The sequence below is a fragment of the Physeter macrocephalus genome, unplaced genomic scaffold, assembly GCF_002837175.3.
Source record: "Physeter macrocephalus isolate SW-GA unplaced genomic scaffold, ASM283717v5 random_1796, whole genome shotgun sequence".
Lineage (NCBI taxonomy): Eukaryota > Metazoa > Chordata > Mammalia > Artiodactyla > Physeteridae > Physeter > Physeter macrocephalus.
In genome coordinates, this window is record NW_021147009.1 from 1 (window position 1) to 16,989 (window position 16,989).

The following is a 16,989-nucleotide window of genomic DNA, read 5'->3' on the forward strand; positions in this document are numbered from 1 at the left end:
AGGACCAGAAGCCATTCCATACAAGACTATCAAGAAAATGAAGTAACAGAGGTATAGGTGACACAAAAATGAAAAGAGGAAGCTGGTTCTAACCTTTTGTAGTAGGGCCAGTGTGCCGAGACAGGTTATAGATTGTCGAAGTGGAGGAAATGAAGAAGTATGATGGTCTTGCGAGTGACCTGGCCTTATTCATAAATATCGTGTCATAACAGTTCTCCATGTTTTAACAGGAAACGTTAGGGCAATGATGAATCACTGGAAATATATCATTTATCTTGAAATCCTTCCACATATTGAAGAGTAGATTCCATCCCTGATACTCAGATGGCCTTCAAAGCCCTCTCACGGGGATTTCCCTGGAGGTCCAGTGGTAAAGACTTCACCTTCCAGTGCAGCGGGTGCAGGTTCGATCCCTGGTCGGGGAGCTAAGATCCCACATGACTCGCAGCCAAAAAAACCAACATAAAACAGAAGCAATATTGTAACAAATTCAATAAAGACTTTAAAAATGGTCCACAACAACAACAACAACAACAAAATCTTTAAAAAAAAATAAAAGCCCTCTCACAGATGGTGTGGGGAAAAGAAACAGGAGCTTTGTGAAGACCCCTGGGGACAGGTTGTGTTCTTACTGCTGTGGTACAAAGAATTTAAAAATTAAAATATAGAGGATGGCAATGATAGGTGCTATATTTAAAACATCCTTTGTTAATGAAATCCAGTAAGACCCCTACCTTTCATGTGTTCTACGAATTAAATCACGTTTGGTGCTTAGCTGTTAAAACGAGTCTAAAATTACCTGTTGCACATTTGCAACTGGTTTTGTGGCTTTTAACCTCTCCAACTAAATATGTAGTTGGAGATACGATGATACCTTGGGTAGCAGAGTGCACACGGTGAGTAATTTATTCAGAAATTTCAGGGGAATGTCTCAAAGCCATTAAGCTTCTGTTTCTGTAACAGACTTCTCCTAAATGTTGGACTTTTGTGTAACTGCTTATGTTTTATGTTAGCACATATTAAAGACTCATTTATTTAAGATTACAGTGGGTTTAGGTTAGCAGGATATTTCAAAGTTACATGGGACATTTCTGTATTGTGCTTTGCAGGGCATCTAACATTCCTGGCTCCCCAAACAACCAGAGGAACCCCCAGTGTTTCCAAAATGCCCCCTAGGAATGGTATTAACTGTTGCCAAGAACCTTTGCTTTAGTAAACTCAAAAGTAGAAAGTGGTCCAATTTGTCTCAATATCAGATGAAATTGCCATAGTGCATTTTGGGTGTTACCAAAGCAGTGGTCAGTAATGGACAGGGTGAGTATCCTTCCTCAGTTTACTTAATGAAATAATAACCACATGAAAGATATTCAAGTTCTCTGCAAATTAAGATCAAAAAGGAAATAGAAATGTCATTCAGCATTTGAAAGGAAACTTTAATGAATAGTTAAATTACTTTAAGCAAAACAAAGTGTCATTTTTCCTTTCTGAAGGTGCAGCATTCTGGAATTATGGTCATTATAAAGCTCTTTCCCAAGAGCATGAAATTCAACAGTCTGACTTTTAACCTTTTAGATCCAACACAAATACCCCATCAGCCATTCACAGTGTCATTTAATCACTGGTGCGGGCCTTTTCCACTTGGATCTAGAGAGCCGTAGCGATAGAGAACCCATCCATCGCCTTTTCACCTAGAAATCAAATAGCAGGTCTTGAGGTAGGGCTGGCGGTTGAATCTCTGCTGGACCCAGTACACTCACATTCACGCAGAATCTTTTCAGCCCGTCCACCCTGTCAGTGCTGAGCCGAACCCAGGGTAGGGAACATGTGGGGAGGACAAAACATAAACTCAACTCCTGTGAAGCTGGCGGGGGGGACTCTTCCAACTTTGGGGAGACACAGACACGTGGGTTACAGCAGTGTCACAGTCATGTCTGGACAGGGTGAGAAGAGGACAGTTTGTATGTAGCTCTTGCTTTTCTTTCCTTTTCTGTGCAGTCATTTAATACCTCCTGTAATCAAAAAAGCCGCTCTGAGCCCTCACTGGCCTTTGTTGCCCAGGAGAGCTGCTCACAGGTGCTCTGCAACGTCCCCTTTGCAGGGAGCAAGGCTGGGGGACCTGAAGGACGAAGCATCAGGGCACTTGCCCCGGGTGGAGAGGTTTGGGTGATTTGTGGGCCTGAGTGGACGCTGAGTAACATGACCCCAGAGGAAGCTGTGCAGCATGTGGAGAGAATGGGGCTGGGTGTCTTGGGTACCTTCTCCAGCACCGAGAGAGGTCTTTAGTTAGGTGTGGTTTCGATGCCTTAAAATTGGGGTTTGATTGCTTTGGGCATCACCAATAGCAAAGTCTGGCTTCTCCAGTAAGTAATCTGCCAACGCCTCCAGCGGGGCCTTTTGAAATTGATCCTTTGTCAGTAGACTTCGCTGTTTGAACATGACTGAAGTTTCTAGCCTGTAGGACACGACACCATAGATAAGTCCTTAACAGCAAAATGAAGGCCATAAAGACTCTTCCTTGATTTCGCTTTTTAGTGGTTGTGCCTACTTTCCACAGCTGATATAAAGGCTTTTACATCATTGTCTTTACCATTTTGTTATTCTTCATTAACACACAGCATCAAATTATAATTGAAATTTACTATCCTTAACTTTCTACCTTGACCTCCACCTTAAAAATAGGAAAGTTGTTTTTATTTAAACTCTTCTCAGATTGCTTTGTATAATGCCCTCTTTGCTTTTTATAATAATAGTTTTCTGCATTTTAATTTCAGTTCCATAGTAATTTCACACCTGGATGCAGTACAGAATTTCAGGTAAGCTTTTAATATTGTGCCTATATCTGAATAAATGGGTGTAACTGTATTACTGCTGGTTATTTCTAAGTTTCCTGAAAAACAGTTGTATCTTGAATTAAAAAGAACAACATATGCATTCTTAAAAGAGTAAGTGGAAGATATCTATTTGTTAAAATATCAGTTCATACTTACAATATCTTTGGGAAAATGAATACTTGTTAAAACATAGGCAGGGGACTTCCCTGGTGGTCCAGTGGTTAAGACTCCATGCTTCCAATGCAGGGGGCCCAGGTTCAGTCCCTGGTCAGATCCCGCAACTGAAGATCCTGTACGTGGCAACAAAGATCCCGAGTACTGCAACTAATACTCGGCGCAGCCTAATTAATTAATTAATTTAAAAAAAAAAAAAAAGACGTAGGCAGGTTTCTCCCGCTCTCTGAAAGTAGAGCATTCCTGTGAAAACTTTCCTAAGCCAAAAAGTGAAGAAACAGTTCCGTTAGGATACAGCTTGCTAACGGAGGCACAGAGTAAGTTGAGGTAAAGCACAGATGCTCACAGACACAGTTCAGAGCTGTGGTGGCTGATGCTGCGATGCTCAGTGTGGTTCCTGGGAAGGAGCTTGGTGGGGCCGCTCCTGCCGCTCAGGATGGTGCTGCCTCTGTAACACTCGCTGCAAAACAAATGCTGAACATTAGTTTTGCTTTTTGCCTTTTTTTCTAAAGGTAAAAATCCCCTTCAGATTTCTTTCATTAGCAAAAACAGGTACTAATGTAGGTCTTTCATCAAAGCAAAGTGGTGAAAAGCGAACTTTCAAAAAGCGAGGATTTCCTGTGTTAGATTTGGTTTAATTTTATATAAGACATTAGAATGTTACAAAGGAGATCTCACAAGTCAAAGAAAATTTATTCCCTAAAATATTTTGAAATAACCGACTAGAAATTTGAAGCAAATAAATGTTGGACCCTTGCTTTACTATAAACATCAAAATTAATTCTAAATAAATTGAAGTCAAAAAATTTTAAATTATATAAAACTATATAAACATCTAGAAAAAATAAAATTAAGCAGTTCTCAAGCCTCTAAGACAGAGATAACTTTCCAATCTTACAAATAATAAATAGAACCACACGCACAAAAAAGTAAGACTGACCGAGGGGATGATGAAAGCAGACTGAGAAAAATATTTGTGAGACTGTTATGTAAAGAGCTAATTAAGACCTGTGTAGATAAAAGACAAAAAAAATCGCAAAAGAGGAAATGTAGTAGAAGATAAATAGGCTACTACCCAAGTCATTGCACTATTAATTAACTACAGAATTCCCTCTGATCTTCAAATCATACCTTCAGAATGTTACCATGTATATACCCAGTGTAGGCCAGGGTGTGGCACATATATGAATTGATGGTATTTAATATAGGTTTGTTTAATCTACACAATAACCTGATATATTAGGTAACTTTGTCCCCGTTTTCCAGATAAGAAAGCTGAAGCTCAGAGAAGGAACTTGCCTATGGACACTGGCAGTGTTCAAACCCTGGCCTCCCTCACTACCAGGCCATGCTTTTTCTGCCATGCCTCATTACTTTTCAGAATGGTACAATAGTTTTGGAAAGTAATTTGGCAATCTATAAAAAATAGTCATAAAAATGTCCATCCCCTTTAAACTAATAATTCTGTTTTTGCTTATCTGCTGAGGAAATAATTCAGCATTTGGTAAAGGCTGCATGCCCCCAAATATTGATCATCATGATTGATAATATTGAAAGTTCATCAGCAATTTCAGTTGTCAGTAAAAAAAGAAATTAATTAAATTATGATACATATACTCAAATATTACAACTGTTAAAATGCAGCAACGTGGGGCTTCCCCGGTGGCGCAGTGGTTGAGAGTCCACCTGCCGATGCAGGGGACACGGGTTCATGCCCCGGTCTGGGAGGATCCCACATGCGGTGGAGCGGCTGGGCCCGTGAGCCATGGCTGCTGAGCCTGCGCGTCCAGAGCCTGTGCTCCACAACGGGAGAGGCCACAACAGTGAGAGGCCCGCGTACCACACACAAAAAAAATAATAAATAAAAAAAATGCAGCAATGTGGAAAGCATTTATGGTTTTCATTTTTCATTTATTATGTGAAATTACATAGGTCGTGTAGCTACAGCTAGGTATTTCATCGTATATGAAAAAAGTAAGATATGTAATACTTACGATCTAATGATGAGTGATGATTTTTTTCTCTGTTTCTACAATTAAAAAATTAAATATCTGTGGACATTTAGATGTTGGGAAGGAGAGTTAAAGTGACAATGGAACAAAAACAGAATACAGATGTTTCTGTGTATGATTGACAATTGTAAGATTTAGTAGCAAAACACCTAACATCTTTTTTTAAGTTAACTTTCTATTGACTTATAACATATACACAGAAAAGCCTCCAGATCATGAGGACAGCTCAGTGAATTTTCACAAGTGAACACACCCATTTAACTGCCACCCAGACCAAGAAATAGAACATACCCAGAAGCCCCCCTTATGCCTCCTCCTGGTGCATCCCGCCCCCATCCTAGGCATAGATTTTAAATGGCATGGAAATATACCAAAATTTTAATGCATCCCATGTTGAGCTGGCTAGGACAACGAGTGGTCTTTGTTTTCCGTTTTTCTCTATTTTGTAATCCCTCTTTTCCGTGATAATGAACTATACTGTATTTTACTCTGACTTCCATTTGTCCATCTATTAAGTTATCTCTTGCATTTAGTCACAAAATTCCTCCTTTTGGGACTGACCTTTACTATTTGAATTTAGGAGTAGAACCATCGCTTTCCTTGTTCCTTCTGCAGTAGAATAAGAAGTACAGGTTGTAGAGTGGAAATAATTCTCTCACCCGCTGATTACAGATCTTCTGTTGCAAGGCAGCCCCTTGGGCACAACATGTCAGCCTGTGCATTAGGACCCTTCCTTTTAAACAAAGGTAAAAGCAAACAATGCAGTTGTTTCCCTTTCCCTGTCACACCCGCCCACGTTTCGTATTCCCCTGCTCTATCCAGAGGGCACTGGCCTGTGCCCATCCGAGGCTCAGGCCACACTGCCGCCTTTAGCTACAGCACAATTGAGGAAACCAAGACACGCCACCCAGTTCTACCACTGGGTTCTACAATGCCTGGTTCTAGGATGACCTTAAGCCTTGGTGACGTCTCCTAATAAAGAGGCTGTTCCTCAGTGTTACCACTTTGGAGAAACCGGAGGAAAGGTCAACTCCTAAGCCAAGGAGATGGGCTCATGTAGAGAAGACTCACTCCCTCCAGATTCTCTCCCTACTCTGAGCCAACCAGAGGGCTTGAGGGGCTGGACATAGATCTGTTTTCGTATCTAAAATAGTTATTTTGCTTAGTACTTTAGATTCATAGTAAGTACTGCCGTTTGTTTAAATGACAGTTGGCAGAATAAATGAGTGAAGTGTGGTGCATCTTGCCATAGAGGCCGTTTTTGGTTCCTGGTTCTTAGGCATTAAGTCATAGAACCTCTGTCAGGGTCCCCAAGACCACCCTCAGGTATGATCATTCACTTGGAGGACTCAGGACTCAGCACATGGTTGTACCTGTGGCTGTGGTTTATTACAGCAAAAGGACACATAGCAAAATCAGCAGAGAACAAAAGTGCATGAGATGGAGTCCAGAGGAAACCAGGCGCCAGCGTTCAAGAGTCCTCTCCCAGTGGAGTCGTATGAGATGCGCTTAATTCTTCCAGCAATGAGCTGTGACAGCGCGAGTGAAACACCCTCCCGGGAAGCCCATCAGATACTCCAGGGTTTTTCTTGGTGGCTGGTCACATAGGCACCCCCTGCCTGGCATGTACCAAAATTCCAGATTTTCGGAAGGAGGGCAGGTACATAAACCACATTGTTTGTACAAACAGTCCAGGCATGGTGAGCCCCTCTCATCAAGGACTGGTGGGAACCCTCCCCAAATCCAAGCTCCCTGATGCCAGCCTAGGGCACCCTGCTGGTCCTACAGACATAGCCTCAGGCCCTTTCCACACAGACCCTTAGGCCGGTAGAGACTTAGCGATACTCCAGCCCATATTCAGTTTACTCCTGAGGAAACTGAGACCTGAAAGATGGTGTGACCTGCCCAAGGGTCTCAGAGCTCTGTGGGGGGCCAGCCCGGCCACAGCCCAGGCGTCGTTACTCCAAAGCCAGGCTTTTGTGACTGTGTTTCATGGGAGGTGTTATGACCAGATTGGTCAGTTTCATTATTTTTAATATGCCTAAGTACAGGTAACAGTAAAATTCATTAAAAAACACTCTGATGGTAGAATTGAGCTTTCTGTGCCATGGTACTCTCTAAACTCAGGGTCCATCTGTTCCATATATAATTATATTCATATAAGTGACCCAGACCATTGTTATGTAAAATCTAGTGGCCTGCTCTGTGCATTTTAGAGTACATCAGGGTACAGTTTACATGAGCAGAGCTATCACAGCGTTGTAAACAGGTAAAAGAGAGATGAGAAGGATATTCAACAAACATTAACAGTGATCGCCTCTGGATGGTGTGATGATGGGTGAATCTTTTTTTCTTTCTACTCTCACCCTAAATTTTATATGATGAGTATGTAGTATTTTTAAGTGAAAAAAATTATATTTAAAGAATAAACTTTAGAAGAGACTGCCCACGCTAATCTTCAGTCCTGGGGTCCCAGCTGTGGCCCTTCGGCACCGTGGAACTGCAGAACAGACCAAGCAGACTTGCTCATCAGAGGGAATAGAAATGTGCTCAGCCCTTAGAAGGGCAGTTTGGAAATTTCTAATGGAATTCTAAGTGTATTTTAAATGACTCAGCAATTCCACTTCCAGGAGTTTATCCCACAGACAGGCTCATTCATATGCACAAAGACACTGGGGAATATCCACTGTAACCTCGTTCCTAGTAGTCAAAGATGGACACAGCTGATCGCCCTCTGCAGGGGACTGGTTGTTACAGCACAGCCGTGTGTTAGCATAGTGTGCAACAGAAAGGTTACCTCATAGGAAAGACAGTTATTTTCCATTGTTTATACTGTTTGAGTTTCTTACAGTGTGTTACTCTTAAAAGTATACATTTTATATTATTTTTTAAAATGGTTAAGTTATCTTAAATGACTTTGGCAAAACAGAACTAACCCCAGGGCGGGTGGGACGGAGGGGGCAGGGGAATTATATCAGAGTGTATCAGAGGACGTGAAATTTCTTGGGTGTGACGGTGGTGGTGTGATTCCATAGGGAGACGTCCTTTTTCTTAGGAGATTCGTACTGAACTCTTCAGGATTGAAGTGGCCTGATGTCTGCAGCTTACTTTCAGACTGTTCAGCAAAGTATGCCTGTGTGAGTGTGTGTGCGTGCGTGTGTGTAGTTTGTGTTGACAGAGGGAAACAGCAGAGTAGCACAATGTTGGCAATTGTTGCATCCAGGAGAAGGGTATACAAATGTTTGTTTTGCTAGTCTCTTAACCTTTTTGTAAGGTTGAGATTTTTCAAAATAAAAAGTTGGGAAAAAAGAAAAGATTTTTAAAATCAAGGAGCTAAAGACTTCTGAAAAACAAAGCAAGTACAAAGCACTCATTACAGGAATCTTACAAGAGTGACTCTTTATCTCACCGCATCTTTCTAAGCAGAAACAGTTCACTCTGCAGCTGCAGGTGGTTGAAGGTTTGAGCTGCACAAAACTCTGTGCAGGATGCTGGTTAGCTGGGCTGGTTCAGAACCTGGAAGCACTGGGCAGTAACCTTTCCCTTAAAGATGCATTTCAGAAGGCACGTCCTTTGTCCTCTCTTTCCTCTCCAGCTCCGAGAGGAATCCGTGCAACGCCTCGCTGCCGCACGACAGCAGGAACCCAGCCAGCCTGATTGGCCAGGAGGTGATTCTTGTCTTCTTCCTCCTGCTCTTGTTGGTCTGGTTCCTGAATCGAGAATTTGAAGTCAGCTACCGCCTACACTACCATGGGGACGTGGAGGCGGACCTGCACCGCACTAAGATCCAGAGCATGAGGGACCAGGCCGACTGGCTGCTGAGAAACATCATCCCCTACCACGTGGCTGAGCAGCTGAAGGTCTCCCAGACCTACTCTAAGAACCACGACAACGGAGGAGTCATCTTCGCCAGCATTGTCAACTTCAGCGAGTTCTACGAGGAGAACTACGAGGGTGGCAAGGAGTGCTACCGGGTCCTCAACGAGCTGATCGGAGATTTCGACGAGCTCCTGAGCAAGCCAGACTACAGCAGCATTGAGAAGATCAAGACCATTGGGGCCACATACATGGCCGCGTCGGGGCTGAACGCCACGCAATGCCGTGACGGCAGCCACCCGCAGGAGCACCTGCAGATCCTGTTCGAGTTCGCCAAGGAGATGATGCGCGTGGTGGACGACTTCAACAATAACATGCTCTGGTTCAACTTCAAGCTCAGGGTGGGCTTCAACCATGGGCCTCTGACGGCAGGCGTCATTGGCACCACCAAGCTGCTGTACGACATCTGGGGAGACACGGTCAACATCGCCAGCAGGATGGACACCACGGGGGTGGAGTGCCGCATCCAGGTCAGCGAGGAAAGCTACCGCGTCCTGAGCAAGATGGGCTACGACTTCGACTACAGAGGGACAGTGAACGTCAAGGGCAAAGGCCAAATGAAGACCTACCTGTACCCCAAGTGCACGGACAATGGGATGGTGCCGCAGCACCAGCTCTCCATCTCCCCTGACATCCGAGTCCAGGTGGACGGCAGCATCGGACGCTCCCCCACGGACGAGATCACCAACCTGGTGCCTTCCGTACAGAACCCAGACCAGGTGTCCCTGGGCTCTGAGAACAACACACAGGCCAGGGACACTCACCCGTCTTCTAAGAAACCCTGGAAAGAGCCCATTAAAGCCGAAGAAAGGTGTAGGTTCAGCAAAGCCATAGAGAAAAGCGACTGTGAAGAAGCAGGGGTGGAGGAAGCCAATGAACTCACCAAGCTCAACGTCTCAAAGAGGGCGTGATGCGGTCCAGCGCCGCCCGCGGTGCTCTGTCCGTCCAGGTTCCACAGTTCCCGTCCCCGGACGTGGTGTCCTGTGGTCATTGCAGCCCTAACTTCTGTGTGGATCACAGTTATTCAGGGTTCATTTTCATCCACTTTTTTCCTCTTCCCCCTTGGTGTGACCGTTCGGCAGTGTGGAGAACAAGTGCCTTCAGGGGCTGGCGCGGCCTGGAGTCCAGGGAAGGTGTGGCCAGGGTGTGGCGCTGGGTGGTGGTGGATGTTAAAACAGAAGCTGTGGTTAATATATTATTTTTATTGCTTTTTCTCACGAGACACTTTTTTTTTTTTTTTTTTGCTAATACAATGTTTTTGAGGTTTTTTTCTGTATACGTACTAGTATTTTTCCAGTGACCCGACCTTTCTATGTAAACACATAGATGCACACACACTTGCATTCATGAATCTGAGATCAAGTGCCAGTAACTCACTGGGTGGGGATGCTGGGGTGGGGGGGTGCAGGCTGAGGACCGCAACAGGCCATCAGCCAGGACACCAGTGTCCCCTGACCTGCGCCTTCCAGGCCGGCCGGGACCTCAGGGGTTGTGGCTGCACCCACCGCCCCCCACACCCAGCGGCTTTAGGGCTTCCTCCTCGTGCAGGCCGAGATTCCAAATGCTTACCGGCCTCACAGCTCATGAACCCAGGCCTCAGGTATCTAAAAGCCCTTTTTCATTCTGCCCCTGCCCCTGCCCCAAGGGGTCTTCCAGCTGGAGCAGAGGGGCTTGTCTTGGAAGCTGACTCAACTGAGAGGAAACGCAAAATAAACATCAAGGGTTGCATTTATTTATTTATTTATTTATCAGGAAATGTGTGTGTCTTGGGGAGTGTTGCCGGGTCATTCTGTCTGGGGAAGGGAACTAGGCTGGGGGGGTGGGGTGTGGTCACAGAGGGCACAGCAGAAGGATGAGAAGGTGGCCGTTAGTGCTTCAGCTACTCTGGGCTGCCTCCCCCGCCAGGGGCTGAGCAGGACCCCAGTGGGCACGGCCTGCACACTCTGGGTCGGGGAAGCCCTCAGCCACCACTTTTAAAGCAAAAGCCCTGCTTCTGCCCCCCACCCAGGGGGTCTGCTCACGGCAGGGGTGGGATCAGAACCGGCTCGCTGTGAAGCAGGTCTGGGCAGAGCACCAGGGCCACGGGCAGCACTTAGCGCTTGGCTTCCACATTCAGGAAGCTTCTCCATCCTTTCCTGTTCTCAGCCTGTGCAGGGCCCATTTTTGGTGGGGTTGAGCCTGGTGAGTGGATCCCAGCCCTCTTTAGATGGAGCTCTTACCCTGTAAGTAGGGACAGAATCGTCTGGATGCAAATGAGGTATGGAACCAGGGAAGTACAGAAAACCCAAGGAAATTGCTTCTGTGCCCTTTGTTGCTAATCCTGCTTGTAATTACGTTTTGCCATGTTGAGTCTGAAGTTTATGTAGGATTGAACTCAGACCAGAGTTGCCCTGTCATAGTCATATGACACCTCATTCTTAAGGTGGCTGCAGCTCATGGGATATATTTGAGGACTGGCTCCTTCTCTGTGTAAGGTCTTCACCGATGTGCCCTGTGTATTTTCTTTTCACTGGTAAATCTCTGTGGCTTTCACATCTGCATTAAGTCCTGTTATCGCTGCTCACCAAATACGTACAGAATCTGCCCTTCCCAGCATCATGAAGTATTGATTCTGATCCCCCAGCTCCCCAGGGACATGCATGGCACGGACCCCGGCAGTGCGGTTGTAGCCAGGATCTCCACGTCCAGGGAGATTTGCCTTCAGGTTTTACTGTCAGATTGTTGGTCTTCCAATGCTAGAGAAATAGAGAAAGGATGACTGTGACATTACCTCTTCTAAAGAATGTATTCTTATAAAATCCTGCAGAGATTTTATTTTTATTTTTTCTGAAAAACACTACCTGATGCTCTGCTTGTCTGTCAGGCTTGTGGGCACGTCAGGGGTTCCTTCCATCAGTATTAAGACGTGTGTTGAGTGTGGGCCTCGCCCTCTGCCATCTGGCTCCAGGCTCTGCAGCTTTGGCGGCGGCTAGGGGCCTGGTTGCTTCCTGCTGTTCCCCGTGTCTCTGCTGTTCCACTCAAAACATGATCCACAGAGTTCATCTCTGCACACGCTTCCTCCCTATCAAACTCTTTTTTTTTCCCTTCCCCTCCTGCGATTCCTGGGAAGCCAAGAGGCTGCGGACGCAGGGAGAGAGTGGTGACGTCCACCTATCCAGTTCAGCATTGTGCAAATGGGAGCCTTTGTGGACGGTTTAAATTGTCTTTAAAAAAACACCCCGAGCGAGCCTTCCTAAGCAACAGTACAGATGTTCTCTTTGGGCCACCAGTGACCCGGGTCCTTCCCAGCCCCTGCTTGGAAACATACCTCAGCACAGAACCACGGAGTGCCTGCACCTGCAGCGCCAGGCCTCTGACTCGGTGGGCATTGAGCAGACGGTGGCTGAAGACAGATGGGCGTCTGAGCAGCGGGTTCAAGCGCTTCCGATTAGTTGGAGGCGTTCTTCAGAGCGGCAATACCTCCTGTGAACTTAGGGCAGGAAGCAATACTTCAGAATTGAATGTGTGTAAATAGTTGCTTTGAGTTGCAATTGCTAGTTTCTTCTTGGCCTCAGGTCAGATCAAATTATATATGTATAAATATATATAAACAAGCACACATAATTGCATCCAATGCAAACAAATGCAGAGCATCAGTTATGAAACCCTCACGGAGCTTGGAGGCTGCTCACGGCTCTGTTACCCTGACTGCGCTGTGGAGACACCTGCACATTTGCACTTGACATTGAGAGCCAAAGGACCGCATGCTTCCCCATTATGTGGGCTGTAGTGATTTTTAGTTTCCAAAGATCTGTCCGCGTTTGCATTTCTAGACTTTCGAAGTAAGCACTTTTTGGTGGTTTCGAAAAATCACGTCATGCCTAGAATCTGAAATTAAATCCGCGAGAACCAATTGTTTGCGTTCTCCATCTTTCCTTTGCTCTACCCTTTTTAAGTTGTTAATCCTAATAATTTCAAAATGCACCCACTGAAGAAATGGACATTAAAATACTCTAAAATCTCAATATTTGATGCCTGGTATTTCCTCATCGACAAGATCATTACCACTTCCGAGATTAGGGCGCTCCTTGTTCCCTGCCATTTGTGGCTGAAATAGGAAGCTTTGCTGGTCTTTTACATCGTGACTTTGAAAACAAGGCAACTAAAAACTCTTACTGTGTGTGTATGTGTGTGTGTGTGTTTTAAATGGACATATTTGCTACAGTGAACTTTGGTTGAGAATTATTTATTTTTACATGGAGCAGAAGCAGGTTGCAGGACAAATTTTGCTTGCGACCACATCCTGATTTTTTTAGACCTTCTAAATAGTTTTTCCCGCGATATCTTCAGCAACTGACTGAGAAAATGAAGTAAGTTTTCTGAAAAGGTGTGCCTGCATAACCTCTTCTTTATAGAGTCCTGGGGTGCCCATATCATGGGGAAGTCACAAACCATTTTCGGAATCTGTTTAAAGTCACAGAGCGTCTTTGCCGAAAAACACACATGCCATTTTACATATCATAGGGGCTCACAGCACCTCCAAACCTGGAGCCAAACGCTGGCTCTGCTAGGGGTTAGAGCCTCTTGCCCCAGGGTTTTTCCTGGAGAGTTCAGTATTTATGTGCAACTTCAAAGCACAGGACCCTCTTATCGACTCAGCGAAGGGGATGCAGATGTGGCCTCAGGCCTTGCTTATCAGCTCTGAGGGATCCAGCTTCTAGGTGATCCTCCACTGGAGCCTGGTACCCGTGAGGACACTGCTTGTTGACGAGGGTGCTCTTTCCTCTGAGTCTGCGCTGCAGGCATCCCTAGGAACCTTCCGGAGGTAAGGGAATAGCTGTCTTTGTTGCGTTTCTCTACTAGAAAGGACACCCCAGGGACTTTGGGGGGTTTCTCAAACAGTCTAGAAAGGCAGCCTCTAATTTTTGCAGTAAACCTCAGGACTTACCATTTATGGTTTCTCTTTCATCTGTTCTTTTTTTTTTTTTTTTTTTTTTTTTTTAAATCTTTTCACTCTCATTTTAGGGAAAGTTTTGAAATAAGTGTAATGAAGAATCGACCTTACCCAAATTGAGGGCTGGCCTTTTCTCTGGTTTCTTGGGAAGTGATCTCTGAGCTCTTGGAATATCATGCCTGATAAGTGTCTCTGTTTAACTGGGGCTTTGGACCCCACCAGGTAGTCCAACGGTGTCTTGTCGTTTAGTGTGGTGATCACATGGTTTTCACTTGACCTCTGCAGGGGCTGGAGACGAGTTATCTACTTTTATCTAAAATCTCTTTCACACGTCGTTGCTTTTCTCTGCTGTGGGAATCTGTCCTTGTGGCCGCCTGGGATGGATCCCAAGTACCAGGGAGAGGAAGCTAACTGGGGCAGGAGATGAGTGAGAGGAAGTGATTAAGAAAAAGTACAGAGTTGCACACCATGTAGGCGTAAACTCAAAATCTTCCCAAGTGTCTATTTTTATACTGTTCCTTTGTAAAAATTGGTTTTTAAATAACACGACTCCAAAGAGCTGTTACTGTATGTCAGAATAACTCAAGCGTGGGGAATTCTCACATCCCTTCTGGGCCTGAAAGTCGGAAAGAAAGAAATTACGCAATCAGGTATTGAGCAATCTGAGTGCCTCCTGAAACCTCAGTCATCAGCAGCAGCGATTCCTAACTTTTTTGGGGCTCACAAAGCCTTTGATAATTTGATGAAAATTGTGGCTCCTTTCTCCAGAAAAAAAAATGCACATCAAAATAAACCCACTTCGTGTTTCTGGATCCAAATCCAATACCCATGATCTACAATAACAGGAGGAATGGTGATTTTTAACTATAAGTATCTGCAGGTGAGGTTTCCAAGCACTTCTGGGCTCTCCATTGGACACGTGATTAAACAGGTTAATGCTGCTTGTTTATATATGCATTTCCAATCCAATTATATTTTAGACTTTAATGTGTGAGTTACCTAAGTACCTCTGAAGAGTCACTCAAAGAACTTTTCAATATAAAGACAAAGTTCATCAGATTCTTTCCAACAGATAAACAACGATCAGACAGTGTTTTACTGAGTACCCTACTATGTGCCAAAGCTCCTTTCACTTAGGTGGTGACAGTGCTGTGATACTTGAGAATATTTGAGGAGCACCTGTGATTAGTCACTGTTGTTCCCGACGGCTCTCCTGTTAGGAATCCCACCAGGACACAGAAGGGAATTTTGAGACATCCCTCTCCTTATTGACATTTTTAAACGGTGGCTCCTTAGTGTCGTCTGTACCCCATCAGAGATGATCTTCGTGTTATGGTCTTATGGAATATTCAGTCTCTCAAGAAAGAGCAACAGATGAGGACCATTCAGGGAAAACAACTGAACCAATATTGTGTTGGTCCCTCCCTGAGAGAGGGGCCGCTCCACATGGTCATATATTTCATTTTTAAAACAATCCTGGTGGCGACTGGGGTCCCAACTCGAGGGTCTCAGAGCTGAGCAGAACAAGGCACTGGCTTGGACTGACGGGGCTGGTGGTGGCCTTTCAGGAACCACACCCCCAGTGAAAGGTCTCCCTGTCCCCCCACCCCACCCCACCCCCCCGTAATTGCAGGGGGTTGGAGGACTAGAGCCTCTGCTGACCCTACCTCCTTCCAAGCGACCTCCAGCAGGCTGCAGTCTTCTCAGAGCTGCTCTTTCTCTGTCTTCCTCTGGGTTTCTTGATCGTCTCAGCAAACAAAATTCTTGCCCTCTAGGTTGACAGGGCAAGAACATGCCCCTTCTCTCCCTCTCCCCTTCTTTTTGTAAGACGGGATACTTGAATTGTGTGTGGAATGTTTAAGGTATTGTCTAGTGTCTGCTTAGAATGGAAAAGTTTTCAAATTATTCAAGTGTCTATATGGACTTGTGTCCATCAGCCAATCAAGACCATCAGGGAATTGAGGCCAAGTTTGCAACACGTCGGTGCCTTGGGAAAGATCTGTATAAAACACAGATTATGTTGGTGTCCTGTGCATCCTGCTAATGTAACAGAACTATATCAGGTACCTTGAACACAAGATCCGTTTTTTTCCCCAACTGTTGATTACACAATAAATTTGTTACTACGTGTAATGTTAAGTTGTTTTTAAAATGCCCTTGTATATCTGCACATCTCCAGAATTTCAGGGAAGTATTAGAGGGGAAAGAAAAAAACTAAATATTTTTTTGCCATTTAACTTGAAATATCATAAAACATAATTCACAATTTCTATGCCAATTTGGGGACCTTGGGCAAGAAAACGACTTCGTTGACTACAAAGGTGCAAGGAAGCCAATAGTTTAGAAGCAAGTCTTATAACATGGTGAGTTGGTGGAACTTTTCTTTTGTAATTCTGATTTGCTGGAGTGATATCTCTTCTTCCTCAAGAGTAAAGACTTCTGATGGCATCACAGATACATCTAGAGTGTTCGCTTAGCACAGAAGAAGGTGGCTAAATGTTGCCCTTGGTCTCCTATTTCTATTGTTAATTGCATGACAGGTTGTACTTTCCAAAAATTTCAGTCAAGGACTTCCAGAGACTTCTAAAGGTCCTAATCTACTGTAGTGCCTGGAGAGCTTTTTGATTTGGTTGGTTGGTTTTTTTTTTTAATATTGAAGAATGTAATTTATGTGAACTTTCAGGAAATTAGTTCAACTAAAACCTAAATCTAAGAAGATAAGGTAAAGCTTTTCGGGAAAAAAAAAGAGATTTGAAGCACTTATCCAGATAATTTAGGATAAAAGCATCCTTTTGCCTAAAATATTTCAAATGAGACAAAATGAATTTATTGCATGAATCACATGGATAGCGATCCAAATTCTTCAGTTCGCTTTTCTTATGTAGCCAATACAATGGGCCGCTTCAATCACTTCAGCATCTCATTTCCAAATTTCCTCATCTCCTTCTGCCACTGTCTGTTTTGTTGGCAGAATTACAATAGGGACAGAGCTGTGTGCTTTGAGGGAAAACCTAGCATATTCTTGTGAACTAGCCATTCAGTAGTTACCGGGACTCCAAAAGAGTTTGCCTGTGTTCCTGACTGGTGGTTTCTGTCACCGACTCAAACACAAGACGTCCCGCATCTGTTCCCATAGCAACAGCCCCATGGATGACCTCTGGCA

General features: G+C 44.6%; 1 protein-coding gene across 3 annotated transcripts; it reads left to right on the forward strand.

Annotated features, from left to right (window-relative positions):
- The first annotated feature begins 34 nt into the window (after positions 1–34).
- LOC114485585 (adenylate cyclase type 9-like) lies at positions 35–13,841 on the forward strand. 3 transcript variants are annotated; one of them, XM_055083633.1, is made up of 3 exons: positions 35–51; positions 2,772–2,813; positions 8,613–13,841. In XM_055083633.1, the coding sequence occupies exon 3, from the start codon at positions 8,812–8,814 to the stop codon at positions 9,802–9,804; it is 993 nt and encodes a 330-aa protein (XP_054939608.1). In that variant the 5' UTR covers positions 35–51; positions 2,772–2,813; positions 8,613–8,811; the 3' UTR covers positions 9,805–13,841. The 3 variants fall into 3 exon arrangements, with proteins under 3 accessions (XP_054939608.1, XP_054939607.1, XP_028343087.1); XM_055083632.1 differs by lacking the exon at positions 35–51 and having other exon boundaries at positions 1,852–2,813; XM_028487286.2 differs by lacking the exons at positions 35–51; positions 2,772–2,813 and adding an exon at positions 5,670–5,763.
- The last annotated feature ends 3,148 nt before the right edge of the window (positions 13,842–16,989 follow it).